Genomic DNA, 19,067 nt, shown 5'->3' with positions numbered 1-19,067 from the left:
ATAGTCGATTTAGCTCAAGAAATCACTATTATAAAATGTATTTAATATTGAGATATTTCCACACTTCATATTTTGTTCTCACCCCTTTGAAAGTTATCGTTCTCATTGACACACGGCTCAGAATCTAGCTCATATACCATTTGTAACAACCTGAACCCATTGTGAGCACGTATTGTTTCCTTTGGTATTGTCGTCAACCTCATGATTTTAGAACACGTCTACTAGGGAGAGTTTTCCACACTCTTATAAAAAAATGTTTCATTCTCTTTCTCCAATCAATAAGAGGTTTCACAATTCACCTTATTAGGGTGTGTTAGTGAAGACGCTGGTCCTGAATAGCTTTAAAACGAAAGGACTAAATTTAAAAACACTCAAATGTTAGAGATAAACACATGTATTTACTTGAGTTTATTCTAAAAGCAAAAACGGAGAGATGGTTAATGCGACCTTTAAAATTTTATACGTATTTTTTAAACATACATTTGCCCACATTTTATTACAATAAAAGTATTTTATTGAATAGAATGCAAGCACCATAGAGGGTGGAAAGAAATCACTGAAAACGGTCAAATATAAAGAGGATAGAGATCAATAAAGAACCAAAAGAGCTATCCATTTTGAATGCAAATCTTTCAATATTGGTCAAATTCGAATGAATACATACAAGGCAAACACAAGTTGTTATTGTTAGAGACCAAACATTGTCATTCTAACCTCTCCAACTCTAGCCAACCGAATCTCCGTTTGTCTTTTGAGTAAAAATTGTGGCATAAATAGGAACGCGATGACCTTGTGGCAGTGTAAGGAGGCGCAATGTTTTAGCCATGACAGAAGTGCAAAAACAAGAACAGATATCACCAGATAAGAGTCTACTATCAAATGATGGCTATGATGCTCATAAAGATAGGCAATCAATCTCATTGTTGCTTCCCATATTTCAATTAAATAACTTTGTGCATATAGCAGTCAATATAAATGATATCATACGCAGAAAAAGTTATACAATCATAACAGAAAGCAAGAACGGAAGCCATTTTTTAATCTTAATGGCCTTGTATTTATAACTGAGTTGCATCGGTACATGGAAAGAGTTACTAAGATTTCCATTCATCAGTTAACCTATGAGACTCAACCTGTTATTTCATTTGCATCACTAGCAACCAGCATATCCCAACTTCTTTACAGCCCAAGTGTATGCCTTTCACAAAAAGATTTAAGCCTCCCTAACCCTTCTTCAAGAAAGGACGGATCGACTGCAAAGGTGATTCGCAGCCAGTTCTTCAGCCCTACCGCAGTTCCTGAAACCAAAGCACGATTTTTCGAGTTTCAGCTCTGTTTGAATTGTACAGATGAAATGAAGATCAAAAACATTGATGTTTTTCAGGTCTTACCTGGAAGAATGATGAGAGATTCCTCTTTGGCAAGCTTGAAGCAAAAATCAATATCATCACTGATATCTTCAAGAAGTTCCATGTTCAGTCTCACCTACATTATTGCATCGTAGGGCGCTAAGCGACACGGGATTCATAAATTTTTATAAACTTAATTAGAGATTTCTTTCGTTACCATCATAGCCATCGATCCTTCGGGCTTGTGTGTGCATGTAATACAAGGGACTTCCTTGATCTTTCTGCAACATATTTCGGAGGTTTGCTTCAGAATATTAATAGTTTTCTTGAAGAAAACCTCATCAGTTGACTCAAGGATTTGAGGTACTGCAGCCTGATGCATCAATTCACCATGCAGAATTTGAATGAGAAGAAGTTTGCAACTTGGAAGTAGGTTCGAGTTTTGGGTGTCGGTTGAGTTAATACGGTAAAAATGGTTTGTGTTTATATGAAATTTGATATGCCTAACATCTTGATATGAACTGGTTAGTATGACAGAAGAAAGTCGTTTCATTTGAAAACGACTGGAATCGTAAATGAAAAGAAAAGTAGCCAGCATTTGAAACGACAAAAATATAACGTCTGAACCTGGATGAATGTTGCAGGACCTCCTAATATATCGAAATACTTCTTGATTCGCTCGATAGCCTGCATGGAACGATGGTACAGTTTAATAAGCATTAGATGAGGCAAACAGGTATGTCGGATAAAGCACAAAATATGAAGAACAGTGGCTAATTTAGTCTGCAATTTAGCAATCAAGTAGTGTGTGAGGGAGGTGGTGGAACCTTGGGGTTTTTGAACATTCCCGAAGGATCACCAGTCACGAACCACCCAAGTCGCCAGCCCGGTACGATCCATCTCTTTGATAGTGATCCAAGGGTGAGTACAGGAACAGTTGATCCAAAAACTGCCATTGGCACGAAAGGTTTACTTCCAAAAGCAAGATGCCCATAAACTTCATCAGCAATCACCAGAATTCCAAGCTTTTCTGCCATTTCTGCAATCTGAAGGGCAATCAATCAACCAAAAACATTATGCAGCCACTTCGGTCGTAAGATAAAACAAAACAAAACTAAACGAAAAACAGCTCTCATAGGTACCGTACAGTATTATACTTGAGTGGTTGAGTTCTATAATCTAGATTATAACGTACCTTCTTCAGATGCTGATAACTGTATACATTTCCGCATGGATTCCCTGGGTTGATAATAACCAATGCAACGGTGTTTTTATCTGCAAGCGTTTCGATGGCATCAAGATCAACCTCCCAACCTTGTTGAGGGAGCAAGTTAAAGTGCCGGACTTCAAGATTCCGAAATGCAGAACAAAGTTCATAGATAGGGAAACCAGGCCTCGGAAGCAGTATATTTGCACCAGGGCGAGCAAGCATCATCAAAGCAACATCAATCGCTTGTGTACATCCTGACGTAACGAAAACGTCATCGGATGTCAACTTATACGGAAGATCTCGTGATAAATATTCAGCAATTGACCTATTCAATGATAGTTTAAACAAAGAAATTAGAAAACAAAACTATAACCTTAATTTGATGCTACATTTCATCAAATCACTCGATTCCATGAATATATCTGTTTAGCAGCCCTGTATCAGTTAAATGTTCATAGAAACAGAGTTGGAAAGTTCCTTCACATGTTCAAACTTTCTCTTCAGCTAAGAATCATGCAGCTCGTTTCAAGCATTAAAATCAAAATCATAACTATCCCAAACAAGATCAGATCGTTCATTCCCTGGCTTTACCATGGAAAGTTGCAGGGCAGCATATGAACAAGTAAAGAAAATTACAGAAACAAATAGGCCAAGTAACAGATTCAAGAATTCTCACAAAGGGATTGATAATAAAATGGAACACTTCATTAGTTTTAAAAAAGAAAGAAAGAACGAAAGAAAATCTGTCCTCTCCAAATAGAAAGTGTTCTTTTGAACAGAAAATCTCTGGGAAAAGAGCAAGAACAGTCCAACCTAGCATCTAATTCATGTAGAACAATTGAATTACGAAAGAATTAGAAACAACTAGAAGCAAGAAAAGAAAGAAAAGAATCATACAAACAAGCCCAGAAGATTCAAATTCACAAAAAACGAAGAACAACACAAAATTCAACACCCTACATGCATATATTGAATCATCGGCATTTTCAATTTCAATCCCCAAATCAAAAGATTCACATAAAAACGAGATAAAAACCCAGAAATCGAAATTAAAGCGAAACCTTCTCGTTTGGGGGAGACCAGAAGTGGGAGCATAGCCATTAAATTTCTCAGATTGAAGAGAATCAACAACAGCCTGTTGAGTAGCACGGGTAGTATGAAAACAAGAATAAGCAGAAGGATCGCCCATGCCGAGAGAAATCAGCCTTCGACCATTGTTTTCATCGACGTTCTGAACGAGAAGGCTGAGAATGCCTTTAATGGTGATGGTTGAAGCTGTGTTCATTTCAGGGTTCACAGCTCCAATCTCCATTATTATTATTGTCGATTGCTTTGGGAATGGTAAGAGAAATTTGGGGGGTATCCTTTTATAGACGAGATTTGGAATTTGTTTCACAATTTGTGAAAAGGGTTCACGAATTCCATGCACGGAGACCACACGTTGAACTTGAAGCTGCCGCCACTCTCTCTCGCTCTCTCTCCCCTTCTCTCTCTATCCCTCTCCTCCTCCTCCTCCGCCTCCTTCGTCTCTTTCGTCTGCATGGAAACAAAATCAAGGGCATTGTTGGATTGCTCTGCGTCACTCGAATTTCAATTTTGTCTTTTTCTAAAATAAAATTTTATATAAACTAAATTTAATTAAATTTAACCATTTTTAAAGTTCCAAATTAATATAAAATAAGGAAAAAAATATTGTTTTTTTTCTAAATTTATAATCCAATTGTTTAGAAACAGTTTTAAATAAATGCATTAATATTTTGACTAAGTTTTAACAATTAAATTTATAAAATATTAAACATAAATATAATTTATTACCTACAAAATTAAAATTATTCGGACTTATTAATCAAATATTAAAATTAAGTTTTGTTTAGCTCAATATTTTCTTTATTATTATTATTATTAAAGGAAAGGAAGTAAGCTAATAAAATTACAAAAATATAAAAGAAATAATTAAATATGTAAAAATAATAATATAAACAAACCCACTTTTTTTAATAAAACAAAAATACACACACGTTTATGTCCATAATAATTAATAATTTCAGAACTGAGTAATTTATTTGAAAACAAATTCTCATAGAAGGGTAATTAAGTCATTGTACATTTTTCCTTGATTTTATCCCAATTTTTTCATCCACTAATAATTTTTTTCCGTGTATAATCTGGTTGGTGAGAATAAGGGTATCTACGTTTTAGTACAATTTAATAAAATAAAAATTATTAATATAATTAAGTTGAAAAATAAAATCATATATTTATTTAAATCTCACACTAAACTTTAAAAAATTATTTTTTAAAATTTGTTAGAGATAAGTTATTTGAAAAAAAAAAGAAAAATAATTATAGTTCCATTAATTCATCTGAAGAGAATGAATTAATTTTATTATTTTTGTTATTACGACAGGAATCATAAATATGGTGTTTAATTATATTTATATTTATTGATGGTAGTTAAATTATTTAAAATTTGGAAAAATTAATAATTTAGGCCATTGAATTTAGAAATTTAGGGGTACGTTTCTTTGGTGGTAGAGTCTATATCTAGTCAAAGTCAACAAATTGGAAGCCGCCAAACATGAAATAGTTACTTCTAACAACTTCCAACTTTTATACCATTTTTTTATAAATAAAGATAATGGAATAATAACTCTATATATATATATATATATTATATAATATATAGTTATTGTTATCAAACTTTTTTTTTCTTTTTTGATAATGACTCTTTTTTAGAAAAAATGTGATAATGATATTTTAAATATCACAAATAAGTAAAAAAAAACTTTTTAATAAAAATTTAAGTAAAATTATTTTGAATTTACGTTCCTACAAATTTATATAGTTTTATTTTATTTTTTAATAAATTCATAAAATTAATGAAAGATTTTAATATTTTTTAAATCACTATTCACGAAAAAGAGAATGAAAAATAAAAAGAAAAATAATAATGGAAGAAAATAAGTAAAAAAAACTAAATGGGCCAAAAATGCATTTTTAACGAATTAAACAAGTTATTGTGTGGCAAAAGCTCGCGCGTTGATATCTATGACGTGGCAGAAGCTTACGCGTTGATATCTAATGGAAGTAGCCAATTAGCCACGGCCATGCAATAATTGAATTTCAGGTACACCTAAAAATTGTCGCACCCAACTTTGTTGGATACTGTTTTAATCAAACAACTAAAATAATAAATTATGCAACTCAACTTAATCTAAATTTATATTTTCGAGTCGATAGCCATATTATTTTTTTAATTATTGAAAAAAATCACATTTATCTATCATATATGTTATATTAGTAATTAAAATCTCATGAAATTTAAATATAAAATATTTACAAGTCGCACTTCATCGTTAAATATTTTTAATCTTTTTAAAAATAGAGTAGGATGGATTATAAGTCTCTTTTCAATTTGATCAGATTAACTCGACTAATTTAAAAACTTTTAATATATAAGAGATAGAGAGATAGAGAGAATGTCATACCAATTCGGAAAGTCGTAGAAGAATGCTCGACGCCTGGTATGAAAATTCTTGAGGTTGGAAAGGGAAATGGATAAAATTTGGAAAGTTTGATAGTATATATATATATAAGTTTGTGCAAGAAATAAAGGATAAGGTTGATGAATGTATAAAGAGTGTAATGCATATCCTATTCACATGTCATGTTTTTTCAAAGAATATGTGTGCTACACGTACCTAACACAAACTATTTAAGATTGGTCAATTGGGTTTCGTAGAAATTTAACTATTGAAGAAAAATATAGTGGTGGTCCGACGCTATAACGTTCTAATTCTTAATGAAGGTCGTAGGAATATACGTTTGAGACGCTATTTTTATTGGTATAAGACTATTGTAAAGGTTTGTTGTTACTATCAAGTGATATCAGAGTCGTGTTATTATCTTAACTTAGTCATGTCGAGAGACTTCTCAAGATCAAAAGAAAGAAATTATGAGTCTCGGAAGTGTAGACATATGTTCGATGGTGTGCTTCAAGTGGTCATATCACTTGGCAAGTTTTTAGGTCAATCTATTATGTTTGTAGCTATGACAATGAACTTTTGGTGAGACTTTTATTTGTTGTTTATCTCAAGCTTTTCGATTGTGATATTTGAAAGTCAATAGCTTTTGTTGGAATATAAAGTTGAGTGTTTCTTGTACTCTTCGATTATAATTGAACGTTGTCTCGAGTTTGGGACAAACCAGCATAGGTTCCATCGTTCTCTACTTTTTCTATCTCATTTTATTGGTCGGAAAGATTCTAACTTGTTTGAGTTGTTCTCATAATACTTAATCACTTGAATTACGTTTTCTCGAAAGAGCCTAAAGACTCCATATTTTATAGGTCTCATTTCAAACTTATTTAGAAGCCGGGAAGATTTCAACTTGATTTTAAATTTTTTTTTTATTTTTTTTTTTAAACTTATATATTTCTAAACTTTTCAAATTAAATACATTGAAATAGTAAATTTTGTATTAAAAATTAGATATCAAAACATGTGATTGTTGAAATTATGTAACAACTCGTGACTTTATATGTTGACAATTGACCCAAATTAAACATCAATGTCCATAATCTAAAATGTTTTGTTTCTTAAATTATGTGATGTTTATATATATATATATATATATATTCAAGTTTTTTTTTTTTTTTTGTTTGAAAGGATATACACGAGTTTGATTGGAAAAATCTTTTAAGCCAACTTGAAATTTCGGATGGATTGGATTAGTGATTAGAACAACCGAATAGAGCTCACAGCTCGACTCAACCCAACTCTTTTATTTTTAGATTTGATTGTTAAATTATTTTTTAATTATTTAATAAAAACATATTTATCTAAAATAACTAAAATTTTAAAAATTTTAAATATCAAATATTGCATTGAAATATAGGTTATTTTCAATTTAAAATATATTAATTTGAAAATTGAGAGGTTACTTCATTTAAAATAATGGGTAAATGAATAAATTTGGTGGGATAAAATTAACTTTTCAAGTCAACGTTAGTCAATTTCCATTGACTTGGTTGACTTACTTTTCTTGCGTTGACTCTCGCATGAATTTATTAGGTTAAAATACAAATTAAAGAAAGTTTGAATTTAATTATTATTAAAACCATCATATCTCAAAAAATTTTAATATTACTTTTAAAAGTTTTATGAGTATTTTTTATAGAAGCATTTTCTTGAAATTTTAAAAAAAAAAATTAAAAGTATTTGATAAACTCGAGAAAATCAGATTATATTTTTTAAACAGTTTAGAGAGTTAAGTGACATATTTTATTTTATTTTTAAGTTTAAAGATATTTTTGAGATTATATTTAGAAACTATACGTAACATCAACGAAATAGGGCCGCTTAGAACTTCGGCATCTATTGTCATAGATCTAAAAACACTACAAGAACTTTGGCAAGGTAGTACCCGATCTATCTCGTACGAAAGTCTTCTCGTGTTTAATGAAAGTTAGATCAAAGTGCTAAGAAACTAAATAGTGTCATTTTCTTTAATGGACATAAAATAGGATAGGTAAAAGAGAAGATTGAATCATGGCACCAAAATTTAAAACACGGATGGATGTCTGAGAGGTTTCTCCAAGATTGGTCAAATTTAGTGTTGGGTTTTGTAGAACTTTAACCATAGTGGTGCTCGGATGCTATAACATTCTAATTCCTAATGAAGATCGTAAGAATATACGTTAGAGACACTATTTTTATTGGTATAAGGCTTGTTGTAACTACCAAGTGATATCAGAGCTTTACTCTTATCTTTAACTTAGTCATGTCAAGAGAATTCTCAAACGTAAAACAAATAAATTGTGAGTCTCGAAAGTGTAGACATATGTTCGATGGTGTGCTTCAAAGTACTATCTTTTTATTGGTATGAGACATTTTGAAAAAACAAAAAACACAGCCATGAATTCAAAATGGACAATACAAGTATGTTAGGCAATCGATTGTGTTTGTAGCTATGACAATGAACTTTTGTGAGAGAGAAATAATGTTTTTCTTGTGGGTTCGAGAGACTTTTCTTTGTTGTTAGATCTCAAGCTATTCGATTGTGATATTTGGAAGTCGATAGCTTTTGTTGGATTATAAAGTTGAGTGTTTCTTGTACTCTTCTATTATAATTGAACGATGTCTCGAGTATGGGACAAACCAGCATAGGTTCCGTCGTTCTCTATTTTTTCTATCTCATTTTATTGGTCGGTAAGATGCTAACTTGTTTGAGTTGTTCTCGTAATACTTAATCACTTGAATTACATCTTCTCGAAAGAGCTTAAAGACTTCATATTTTAATACACTGAAATAGTAAATTTCGGATTGGTTGGGTTAGTGATTATAGCAGTCGGATAGACTTCATAACCCGACCCAATCCAACCCTTTTATTTTCAGATTGGATGTTAAATTATTTTTTAATTATTTAATAAAAATATATTTATCTAAATATAGTTTAAATATCATTAAAATGATTTTCAATTTAAAATATAGTAATTTGAAAATTGAGAGGTTACTTCATTTGACGGCAATGTTTAAAATAATGGGTAATGAATAAATTGGGTGGGATAAAATTAACTTTTCAAGTCAACGTTAGTCAATTTCCATTGACTTGGTTGACTTAGCGTTTAAAATGTTTAAAATAAAACGCATTTTTGAATTTTCTTTTTAGTTTAAGAGTATTTTTTAGATTATTATTCTTATTATTTTAATTTAAAGATATTATTTTTTTAAAGTTTAAGAGTTTTTTTATTAATTTAGTTTAAACTAAACCTTAATGAAATTGAGATTTAAATAAGAAGTTTAGGTACTATTGTCCGGCTAGAAGTATAGTTAGACAGTATATATATACATCAATGAAATAGGACGGTCGAAAACTTTGGCACGGTAGGTACCCCGATCTATCGTGCACAAAAGTCTTCAGGTGTTTAATGAAAGTTAGATCCAAGGGCTAAGAAATATGTATTTTTAGGTATTCTAAGAATATTAAGAGATAAAAGTTATTATATTTGAATTTCATTACTTCTAAAAATAGTCAAGATGGCCCAGTTACTTTAAGGCGCCAGTTTCAGGTACTGGGGCCTAATAGTGCATGGTTTCGAATCCTATTCTTGATAAGATTTTTATCTAATTATATAAAATATTGTCTCAAATTAGTTGTTGGTTGGGCCTTGGGCTGCGGAAGACAGAGGAAAGGCCCAATGATATCATCAAACTAACAAAAAAAAAAATAATAAAAAAAAAGAAACGACAACTGTAATGTAATATTGTGAACCCGAGGGCGGCGCGGGTGACTTCACCTTGTCGTCACGCGCCTTCCACAATCCCATCTCGAACCACGCGGCTGTTTATATTCTCACGCAAAATTACAAATTCTTTATTTATTATTTTTTCTTTTTATTCATCACACGCATTTCTCGTTTCCCTATGTTTTAAAAATTCTAAAGTCAACTCAGCGGGACCTCCAACTGAACCCGGTTCGGTTCGATCCGGTCCTACTTTATTATTTTTTTTTTAATTATTTGGGTAAATGTAATAAATAAGAGAGAGAAGGTATGATTTGATGTTAAAGAGAGAGAGTGGTCTCAAAATCCGAGCATGATGTGTCAAAATCCCATTGCATCAATCTCTCCAAACTTCTTTTGATGGCGATGCACTGAATGGATGGATGGGATTGATGAATGCATTTTTATTTCAATTTTACGATTTTTTTTTAATAATTAAAAAAATAACCAACCACCTAATCCAATCCAATCCAATCCAACTCGAGTTAATTTGAGTTGTTAATTTTATTTACCACTCAAACTTTTTGATTAAACGAGGAATATAATTAAATATTTATTTATGAAAAAAAATTGATAGGAAGATAAATGAAATGGAAAATGTTAGAATAAATGGATTATAAACTATAATATTCAAGACTTTATAATATTGTTATTTTATTATAGACTTGCATTTAAAATGATCAAAAATATTTTACAATAATATATATTTTTTATATAAATTTAATAATATATATTTTTTGGATAAAAACTAAATTGTTATCGCCGACTTTTTCTCTATTTATATTGTATGTTGTTGCTACTTATATTTAAGAAATGAATTATATTTTTTAAAAGAATAAAAAAAAATTATATTAAAATATTAATTAAATGATTTCAATGTGCTGACAGGAAGAGATTTTAAAACAGCTTTATTGATACAATGCTGAAAATGAAGCCCTTCTTTCTCTCTCTTGCTTTTTTCCAACTTTATTTAGGATAAATTTGTAATTTAATATTTTATTTATATATTAATATATTTTTATATTTATTTATGCTTCCAATTATTTTTATTAATTAGGCACTTGATTTAGTTGATTTAATAATTATCTAATATCTAATGGTTTATAATCCAAGAATTGTGTAGCATGTTGACTTTTAAGGTACTAATCATTACATAAATTTCGTGATTATGTCACAAATTATCGTCGTCTTCAAAAAAAATGCTAAAAAATATATTTATTTTTAAAATTTGGATGGAAACTTTATAATTTATTTACAATAGTACCCCTGTCTAATTGATCGATGGGTTGCCGTACAACTATATTTTTAAAGTTTAATACTATCGTTAACTATTGTTAAAGAAACCAATAAATTAAGTTGGAATCACGGAATAAACTTGGTTGATGAACATAGTTTATGCCGCTAGCAATTTTTCAAATATCTACAAACAAAGGATGTACTTTGTTCGACCATGACATTAGAATCCTCAAATATAGACGATCAAAGGTGTACTTTGTTGGAGGGCTCCAAAGAAAGTCATTGTTGAGAGTTCTGATTCCTAATGTGTTATGGACTCTAGAGGAAGAAGTCGAGCCTCGATCGAGGAGATGATTGATAGGAGACGCCTTTCGGAGAAGCACGTACCAAAACTACCGAGATAGGGTTTCTTAATTCATCACTTTTTTTGAAACAAAGAAAAAAACAATGTTGGTTCGTGATGGGTTTCATTTGATTTTCTTCACTGACATAGAGGAATACCTGCACACTTCCTCACGCACGCATACATACTCAAATCAGAACCCCCCCACTCCCCCCCCTGACGCATACACATCGCCATCCCTCCCCCCCTCACCCTCTCTCTCCCACACATACACACAACACGACACCCCCATTTTACCACTCTTTTTATTCCCCATTCTTCCACTTCCACACATTTTTCATCTGGGTTTTCGCCCTTCTCTTCTGGGTCTCCCTTCAATTCCTTCCCCCCTTCCAAATTCCCCACCTTTTTTCCATCCACCAATGGACGTTTCTTCATTTTCCCATTGCGACGACAGCCACCACCTGCCGCCCGGATTCCGCTTCCACCCCACCGACGAGGAGCTCATCACCTACTACCTCCTCAAGAAAGTTCTCGACAGCACCTTCACCGGTCGAGCCATCGCCGAAGTCGACCTCAACAAGTGCGAGCCATGGGAGCTTCCGGGTAAGCCCATATCTCACCCACTCGATTCTTCTCCTAACCACTAATTAATTCTTTACCCATTGCAGAGAAAGCTAAGATGGGAGAGAAGGAATGGTATTTCTTCAGCCTTCGAGACCGGAAGTATCCAACCGGTTTAAGAACGAACCGGGCCACGGAAGCCGGGTACTGGAAAGCCACCGGAAAAGACAGGGAAATTTACAGTGCGAAAACGTATTCATTGGTGGGGATGAAGAAGACATTGGTGTTTTATAGAGGAAGAGCTCCAAAAGGAGAAAAAAGCAACTGGGTTATGCATGAATACCGCCTCGAAGGCAATTTTGCTTACCATTATCTCTCTAGAACCTCCAAGGTACGAACTTTTTGTTAACCCAGAAACCCTAACAATGAACAGCTCTTCTTGTCTGATCTTTCCCTCTCGCCCTTGTTAATGATTTCCTGTTTTTAATGCTTTTTTGTGTAATGGGTATGCCGTCGTTTTTGTAATCATGGCTTCCTTGTACCAAAAATTTCATTTTTTTTTTTAATTCAAGTTAGGGTTTTTATATAGTTTAATTAGTTATTTATTAATTATTAATAGTAGTAGTACACTTTCCCTAATTAATAATAAAATTATTCATTTATAAGTAAAGAATATTATCTATATTATCGGAGGTCAATTAGATTATCATTAATTGTAGTAGATTATCATTAATTAATTGTGGAGGGTCGGGATTCCTAGTAATTTGAGTAAATTTTTTAACTGATGATTATTTTTAGTAATTTAATTTCTACAAATCCCAGGATTAAAAAATTATAATATGGGCTGGATTTTGATTAGTTTAATTAGCATAATAAGCAGTTTTAAATAAATTATTATTATTTTTGGATGATTTTATGTATGGAATTTGAAAATTTTAAATGTATTTGAGTTTGGTCGGATTTTGATTATGTTCTATTGTAATGCAGGATGAGTGGGTGATTTCGAGGGTGTTTCAGAAGAGTGGCGCCGGCAGTGGAAATGGCGGAGCCACCTCGAGCAACGGCGGTGGTTCAAAGAAAGCGCGGTTTGTTCCCGGTTCAATTAACGTCTACCCAGAACCAAGTTCGACGTCCTCGGTGTCTCTCCCGCCACTTCTCGACTCCTCACTTTACTCCGCTCCGGCCACCATTTCGACGGCGTCTGGTAACATACCCGACCGTGACAGCTGCTCGTACAACAGCCCAGCGGCAAGAGAGCACGTGTCCTGTTTCTCCACGACAACCGGCGGCAGCTTAAACATCCCAAATTACGATTTTGCCCCTCCACCGCCACTCGTCGCCGCCGACCCATCTACCCGCTTCCACCGAAACATCGGCCTGTCGGTGTTCCCAAGTCTGCGGAGCCTGCAAGAGAATCTCCAACTTCCATTCTTCTACACGCCGGTCAACCTTCCTTCTCCAACGACGGCGCTCCACCACGGCAACATCTCATCAGCTGATGTCGGCGCTTGCAGCTCAGCCGGAAATTGGGCCGTCTCCGACGAAACAAGATTCATGAACTCCACTGAACTCGACTGCATGTGGTCGTATTAATTAAGCCAGGAAATTTCTCTGTTCTTCAGAATTTATATGCTCTGTTCCTTTTAGTTTCCAAAAAAATTATCTTTAAATGAATTCCGCTTTCTGTTCATGATTATGAAGTTTCTTAGAACACCCATATGATTCGAGTTCGAGCCAGACCCACCATTAGGATATATTGTTTTCTTTGGGTATTCATTTGAGATATTTAAAAAGGATTAGTTTTTCACACTCTCGTCTCTCCCATTAATGTGGGATGGAAAGAACAACGAAAAAGAAAGGACAGTGAGTGTGGATGGGTGTGTGTTTTTTGAAGTAATTAATGAAAGAACTTGATTTGGGAGAGAAGAGGAAAATCCATATATGTAGGAAGCAGGAAGGGTGTGTGAGATTAGAAAGCTACCTGTCTGCTACTCTGTCGTCTTCTTCCTCATTTAATAAATTGTTCTCTATCTTCAGAAGTTACCTTCCTGCTCCTTCTGCCAAAGTTTTCACTCCTTTTTTTGCCTTTTTCAATTTCTTTTTCAGAAATAAATATGCAATCTTTGTTTGTTTTCCATTGGATATAAACCTTTTTCGGGTTTCGGTTCCATTATTTCTACACGGAAACAAATAACTGAACCATAAACAACACTCGATCGGGCCGGGCGAGAGTTTATTTGTACTCAAAAACTTTAGGCACCGTATATGTTTCAATTCTTTTTGTAGTTGTGAATCCTCTAGTATTGTTTCCGTAACTCAATGACATCACAGAGATATTAAATGAATGAAATATAATAAAATAGAGCCACTTTGAGATTCTCTATGAAATTAAGCAGGGAATGGATCCATTACAAAGAAGTTTTGGGAGTTACGAAGGAAACCTCGAGTTCATATTGGTCGTGGGTTGAGAACAAGAATTGAATTCTCTAAAATCCAATTTAGCGTTGTTCCTCAGTCGTTCAGTGATAGGTGGACTAATCTCGGATTTGTTATTTTTTCTTTTTTGTATTTGCATCTCAAACAAATCGCCACCATGTTTGCACGCTATTCATCTACATATGACACGTTGTTGTCATGTCACACTACAAGTTATTGTCACATCATAAAATGTGACGATTTTATTTATCACGCCAAATAGATATGATTTTTGAATGCCACAATATTTGACACATCAACAATACATGAGTGCCACGTAAGCAATATGTCACGGTCATGTCCGTTTCTTCCTCCAACGTTCATTTGCTCATATCTTTCTCGTTTAAACTTTAATGTAAACGGTTTGAAATCATTTATAACAAGCTTTAAAATCATTCTGAAGATTCAAAGACATTATTTAAACTTCCTTGGTCCTTTCCTTCTTTGCTCCACTCATGACTTTATTAATTTACAAACATGTTTTGTACTTAAATGTTTCAAATTCTATAGACACAATAACAAAGAGACTAGGATGAGTAGGTTGGTTCGAGATAATTTTAGATCTAATCCAATTATTCAGTTTGAAAAATCTTGCTATTCAACTTGATCTTAAATTTTTTAGATTGGATTGATTCAATTTGGTATCAGAGTCATGCTCTAAACTTAGTCGTACCAATAGATTGGTAAATCCTCAAATGTCGAGTAAAGGACTTCACAAGAAAAGAAGTCGAGCCTCCTCGAAGGCATAGTAAAAAATGATTAAGACTCTAAAAGAAAACTGAGGCGTACTTTGTTCGAGGGAGGTATTCGGATGATGAAATTTCCACATTGACTAATTTAGGGAATGATTTGGATTTATAATCAAATAATGTTCTCTCCATTGGTATGAGGTCTTTTAGGGAAGCTCAAAATAAAGTCATGAGAGCTCATGCTCAAAGTAGACAATATCATAACATTGTGGAGATTCGTGTTCATCTAACATTCAGTCATTTATTCAATAAAAGTAAGACGTGTGTGTGGGGGGTGGGTTTAGGCTTTTTGGCATTCACAAAAAGGCTATACTCCTCAAACATGTAGGACCTCCCCACATGTAATATGATGTGTCTGTACCCTCAGATGGGTACCCCTCCATTTGGTTAAAGGACACCATGTCCTTTCCATTTCAATCAATTTTCCCTTTTCTTCACCTTTTTTTCACTTCTCCCCCTTCAATATTCATATTCCTACCTACCCATAAACTGATTTTGTGTTCAACTTTTTCGTATAAGTTAGTTATTTATCAGGATGATTTAAATAGTTCTTCGACTATAACTTGGTAAGTTATAGGTTAGAAGTTTTGATTTGTTAAGTTATAGGTTATAGGTTTTGATTTGTAACTCATCGTTTGTACGTGATAATATGACTTTTACGATCGTTGACTGCCAAGAACTCTGACTAAATATCTATCCAACATAATACATTTATTTTATGCTAGATCGGTAGCATATAGTTTCGCTTCATATCAAAATCATTTCCATGTCCACTACTAATGTCACAATACAGATGAATTAATAAACAATATATTAATTAAGAATTTTCTATAACTAGCATGACAGATCAAAGAGACAACTTCCCATGACGTAAAACTTCTCCAAAATTAATCCAAGGAAAGACAAATGGGAAATAAGAGTACAGACATACTTTAGTAACCAGTCAAAAACTAATGAATACAGTTTGCAGGAACCTCATTCATTTCTTTTGCTTTTTTTTTTTTGTTTTACATTCACTAGACAGCCGGGAGGGCCCTGAAAAAGTTGCTGCACAAGGATCACATCCCTCAATCTTGAGTAGAGTGGTTAGTCGGTCGATCGCTAGGCTTGTGAACGTTTTCTTTTCGATGAATCCTTTTTCAGATAATCTCTGGACTCGGAGGGTTCTGGTTCCTGTTTAATACTTGAAGGCTTTGATGGTTCCCCACATTCAGATATTGAACTTCTTGGCTTACTACTTCGTGTAGAGCTTGTTCTTCTACTGCTCGAGTGTGGGCCTCGTGATGTTGTAGTTGGACGAGATGAAGTGGTCAGTGACATTCCAGAAGATTTTTTATATACTGATTTCATAGGGGTGGCCTTTTCAAGTTCTTCAGGTTCTGGGTAATGCACGAGAGATATCCGCCGGGCAATCTTTCCAACTTCAAGAGTAAAAGGACAAATCAAAACACAGAAGTTTAGACATTATGCCACTAGAATATGACATGATTTGAACAAACGTCAGGAGACGTTGGACTCCAATTAAGATGCACAAACTACCAACATTGATCGTTTGCGTTCAACATTTTAGACATGACAGAACGTTGAATGAAGTGTTAGCATATTATAGCTGTCTAGTATAATGTTAAGACTTGTAGTAGAAGAACCAGCATCGATCTCGTTGACAATGGAAGGAGTAGATTAAAAGTTCTAGACCACACTAATCGGCACATACCGGCATGTGAAAAACATACGAAATGGGGTTCACTGGGGACAAAGGAAAAGCAAGAAGTCCAGGTATTAACTCCATTAGTATTAAAGATGAAACTGCCATCTCGTAATCTAGATGAGAGCAGGACTGGTGCAGAACGAGTGCAGCCAAGTTTAACACAAAGAAAAAGAGAGATAGAGACTGATGCTACTGACTTGTGACGTAAAACAAATTCAAAACAAAGATGGGGCATTTACCTAATCTGGTGTCTGATGAAGATGGTAGAAAGACAGAAGCCTCAGGTTCTTGAGCCACACAGCTGACCACATCATATGATTTTCCTTTTGATGGAAACAGCGAATAAGTTAAACTCATTGTTAAAAAAAAACAGAATAGATGTAAATCACATTCAAATAAACATACTTCAAGCGTATTTATGCACCAACAGTTTTAAAAAAGAAACTGATACTAGATTAATTCAAAGAGTAAAGGAAATTTGTTGTTATGACAAGATTGTAGCATAGTAAATCAGTGATAAAATGATAATTACCAGATGAACCCTGAAAGCTGCCCAAATGTCCATCAGGACGATGTTGGAGAGAAAACTCTTGGCCATCAAAATCCGGAGCCTACAGTACCCAATAAAGAAAAGAATAAATCCGAGTAAAACAGTATTTGCAATGGCTGCAACAAACTTCAATCTTGAAAGAATGTAAATTTATGGCTGTTCATTTTAATTTCTCCCAAATTGAAGGTAGCTATCCTATTTTCCTAAATTAATTTATGTGATCTTACTTGATTAGCAGGCCATTGAATAAGCCAAAGCTCTACAGAGTCCGACAAAGAAATATCAGTAAGAAATTCCCTGTCGTCTTCCTCAAACTCTGGTGGGGGTTTATAGCCTTCTACACTTTTAACAGCACCAACCTTGTTGCTCATACTCACAGCTATTAAGCCTCTACACCAACAAATAGCAAAACAACAGTCTAATATCAAATAACAGAACAGAATATATACGCAAAGAGACATAACCAATCGAAAACTCCATTTGACCATTTCGTCGAACAATCACATACAACTACTTCATTCAATCGTATGTTTTTTATGCTGCATTGCTCCGGTGAAACGAACAAAAAAACAAAAAGGAAAACAAAATAATTCAGCAATACAAGCTTAATTCCCACAAGAAAACCAAACTAACGCAGATCTTTTACCTCATTTCAAATTCAACTAAGAAATCAAGATGGGTAACAAACAACATAACCAAAGAAAAAGCTCACAGAAGTGAAGAAAGAGATAAACGTTCAATTTAGCTTCAAGGAACCTAAATAAAAATAAGCAACTGTTCACCAGATAGTAAGAAAGTGATGCTAAGAAGAAACGAAATAAGAGACTCTAACAAGGTTTTGTTGAGAGAATAGATTATGCAATTTGCAAGAGAACCCGGGAATACTTCTTAAATTGGGTACCCCCATCTCAATTTACTTTATTTATTATTATATTTTCAATTTGAAGCAACCCGAATATATCCATACTATGAGGATATCCATTGAGCTGTGGTGTGCGCTTTGAAAGAAGGCGCCAGAAACAACAATCCATGTAGGTGTAAGTTTCCGAAATAAATTTACTACTTCAGGAGATAAGAGACAAGGCAATTCTCAGCAGAGACCAAAGAGATATATGAATAATCAAAGCTTCATTTGACAGACATATGCAATAAATCAAAAGGCGGAAGGTAGCACACGGCAGTTCGAAAAATCCCAATCTGCTGCGAGACTAATTTCTATTTTGTTGCTATAGTGCAGTTGTTAAAAAAAAATAATCACAAAAAATCAAAACATAACCTCCTTTCTTTCATTAGACAATTCGTAATTTGAGTTTTTCAAGTTAGAAAAAAGATATAGATGGAGAATGAGATTGAGATAATACCAGTAACAACAGGAGAGTAGAAAATCAGTTCAAACTGCAAGATGGAAGACTGCTGAGGCACGAGTCGAAGATATATCCGCGGCTGCAGCTCTGAACGGGAGAGAGGCGACGGCGTCAACACTAAGCTGCCGAGAGGGATGAGCAGCCGGCGGAAAGAAGAAGAGCAGCACGTGAGAGTGAGACGAAGAAAGGGTTTATAGGGTTTCTTTCTTTTTTTTTTTTTTTTTTTTTTTTTTTTTT

At 33.7% G+C, this 19,067-nt stretch overlaps 3 protein-coding genes across 3 annotated transcripts; 1 reads left to right on the top strand and 2 right to left on the bottom strand.

Moving 5' to 3' along the window:
- Positions 1 to 904: 904 nt before the first annotated feature.
- LOC111480434 (probable aminotransferase TAT2) lies at positions 905 to 4,085 on the bottom strand. Its single transcript, XM_023125469.1, has 7 exons — positions 3,621 to 4,085; positions 2,545 to 2,884; positions 2,177 to 2,395; positions 1,977 to 2,036; positions 1,567 to 1,722; positions 1,392 to 1,485; positions 905 to 1,298 (listed from the first exon to the last, which is right to left on the bottom strand). Exons 1-7 carry the CDS (start codon positions 3,869 to 3,871, stop codon positions 1,180 to 1,182), a joined length of 1,239 nt encoding a protein of 412 aa, XP_022981237.1. The 5' UTR covers positions 3,872 to 4,085; the 3' UTR covers positions 905 to 1,179.
- A 7,690-nt stretch (positions 4,086 to 11,775) lies between these two features.
- Positions 11,776 to 13,658, top strand: LOC111480435 (protein CUP-SHAPED COTYLEDON 2-like). Its single transcript, XM_023125470.1, has 3 exons — positions 11,776 to 12,026; positions 12,092 to 12,375; positions 12,972 to 13,658. The coding sequence occupies exons 1-3, from the start codon at positions 11,843 to 11,845 to the stop codon at positions 13,575 to 13,577; spliced, it is 1,074 nt and encodes a 357-aa protein (XP_022981238.1). The 5' UTR covers positions 11,776 to 11,842; the 3' UTR covers positions 13,578 to 13,658.
- Positions 13,659 to 16,006: 2,348 nt separating this feature from the next.
- Positions 16,007 to 18,996, bottom strand: LOC111480436 (mediator-associated protein 2-like). Its single transcript, XM_023125471.1, is given in 7 exon segments — positions 16,007 to 16,277; positions 16,279 to 16,321; positions 16,323 to 16,629; positions 17,156 to 17,239; positions 17,449 to 17,527; positions 17,694 to 17,856; positions 18,828 to 18,996. Coding segments are annotated over 6 exon segments (747 nt in total). The 5' UTR covers positions 17,838 to 17,856; positions 18,828 to 18,996; the 3' UTR covers positions 16,007 to 16,187.
- Positions 18,997 to 19,067: the final 71 nt, after the last annotated feature.

Source organism: Cucurbita maxima, unplaced genomic scaffold, assembly GCF_002738345.1.
Source record: "Cucurbita maxima cultivar Rimu unplaced genomic scaffold, Cmax_1.0 Cma_Scf00006, whole genome shotgun sequence".
Lineage (NCBI taxonomy): Eukaryota > Viridiplantae > Streptophyta > Magnoliopsida > Cucurbitales > Cucurbitaceae > Cucurbita > Cucurbita maxima.
The sequence above is the reverse complement of the archived record's forward strand: the minus strand, read 5'-3'. Positions and strand labels throughout refer to the sequence as shown.

Bases quoted from the DNA above. Each gene is read 5' to 3' on its own strand.
- LOC111480435 (XM_023125470.1), top strand. From the start codon at position 11,843: ATGGACGTTTCTTCATTTTCCCATTGCGACGACAGCCACCACCTGCCG. The intron at 12,027-12,091 runs GTAAGCCCATAT...TACCCATTGCAG, and splicing joins CGAGCCATGGGAGCTTCCGG to AGAAAGCTAAGATGGGAGAG. The intron at 12,376-12,971 runs GTACGAACTTTT...ATTGTAATGCAG, and splicing joins ATCTCTCTAGAACCTCCAAG to GATGAGTGGGTGATTTCGAG.
- LOC111480434 (XM_023125469.1), bottom strand. From the start codon at position 3,871: ATGGAGATTGGAGCTGTGAACCCTGAAATGAACACAGCTTCAACCATC. The intron at 2,037-2,176 runs GTTCCACCACCT...CGTTCCATGCAG, and splicing joins GAATGTTCAAAAACCCCAAG to GCTATCGAGCGAATCAAGAA. The intron at 1,486-1,566 runs GTAACGAAAGAA...GCAATAATGTAG, and splicing joins AAGGATCGATGGCTATGATG to GTGAGACTGAACATGGAACT.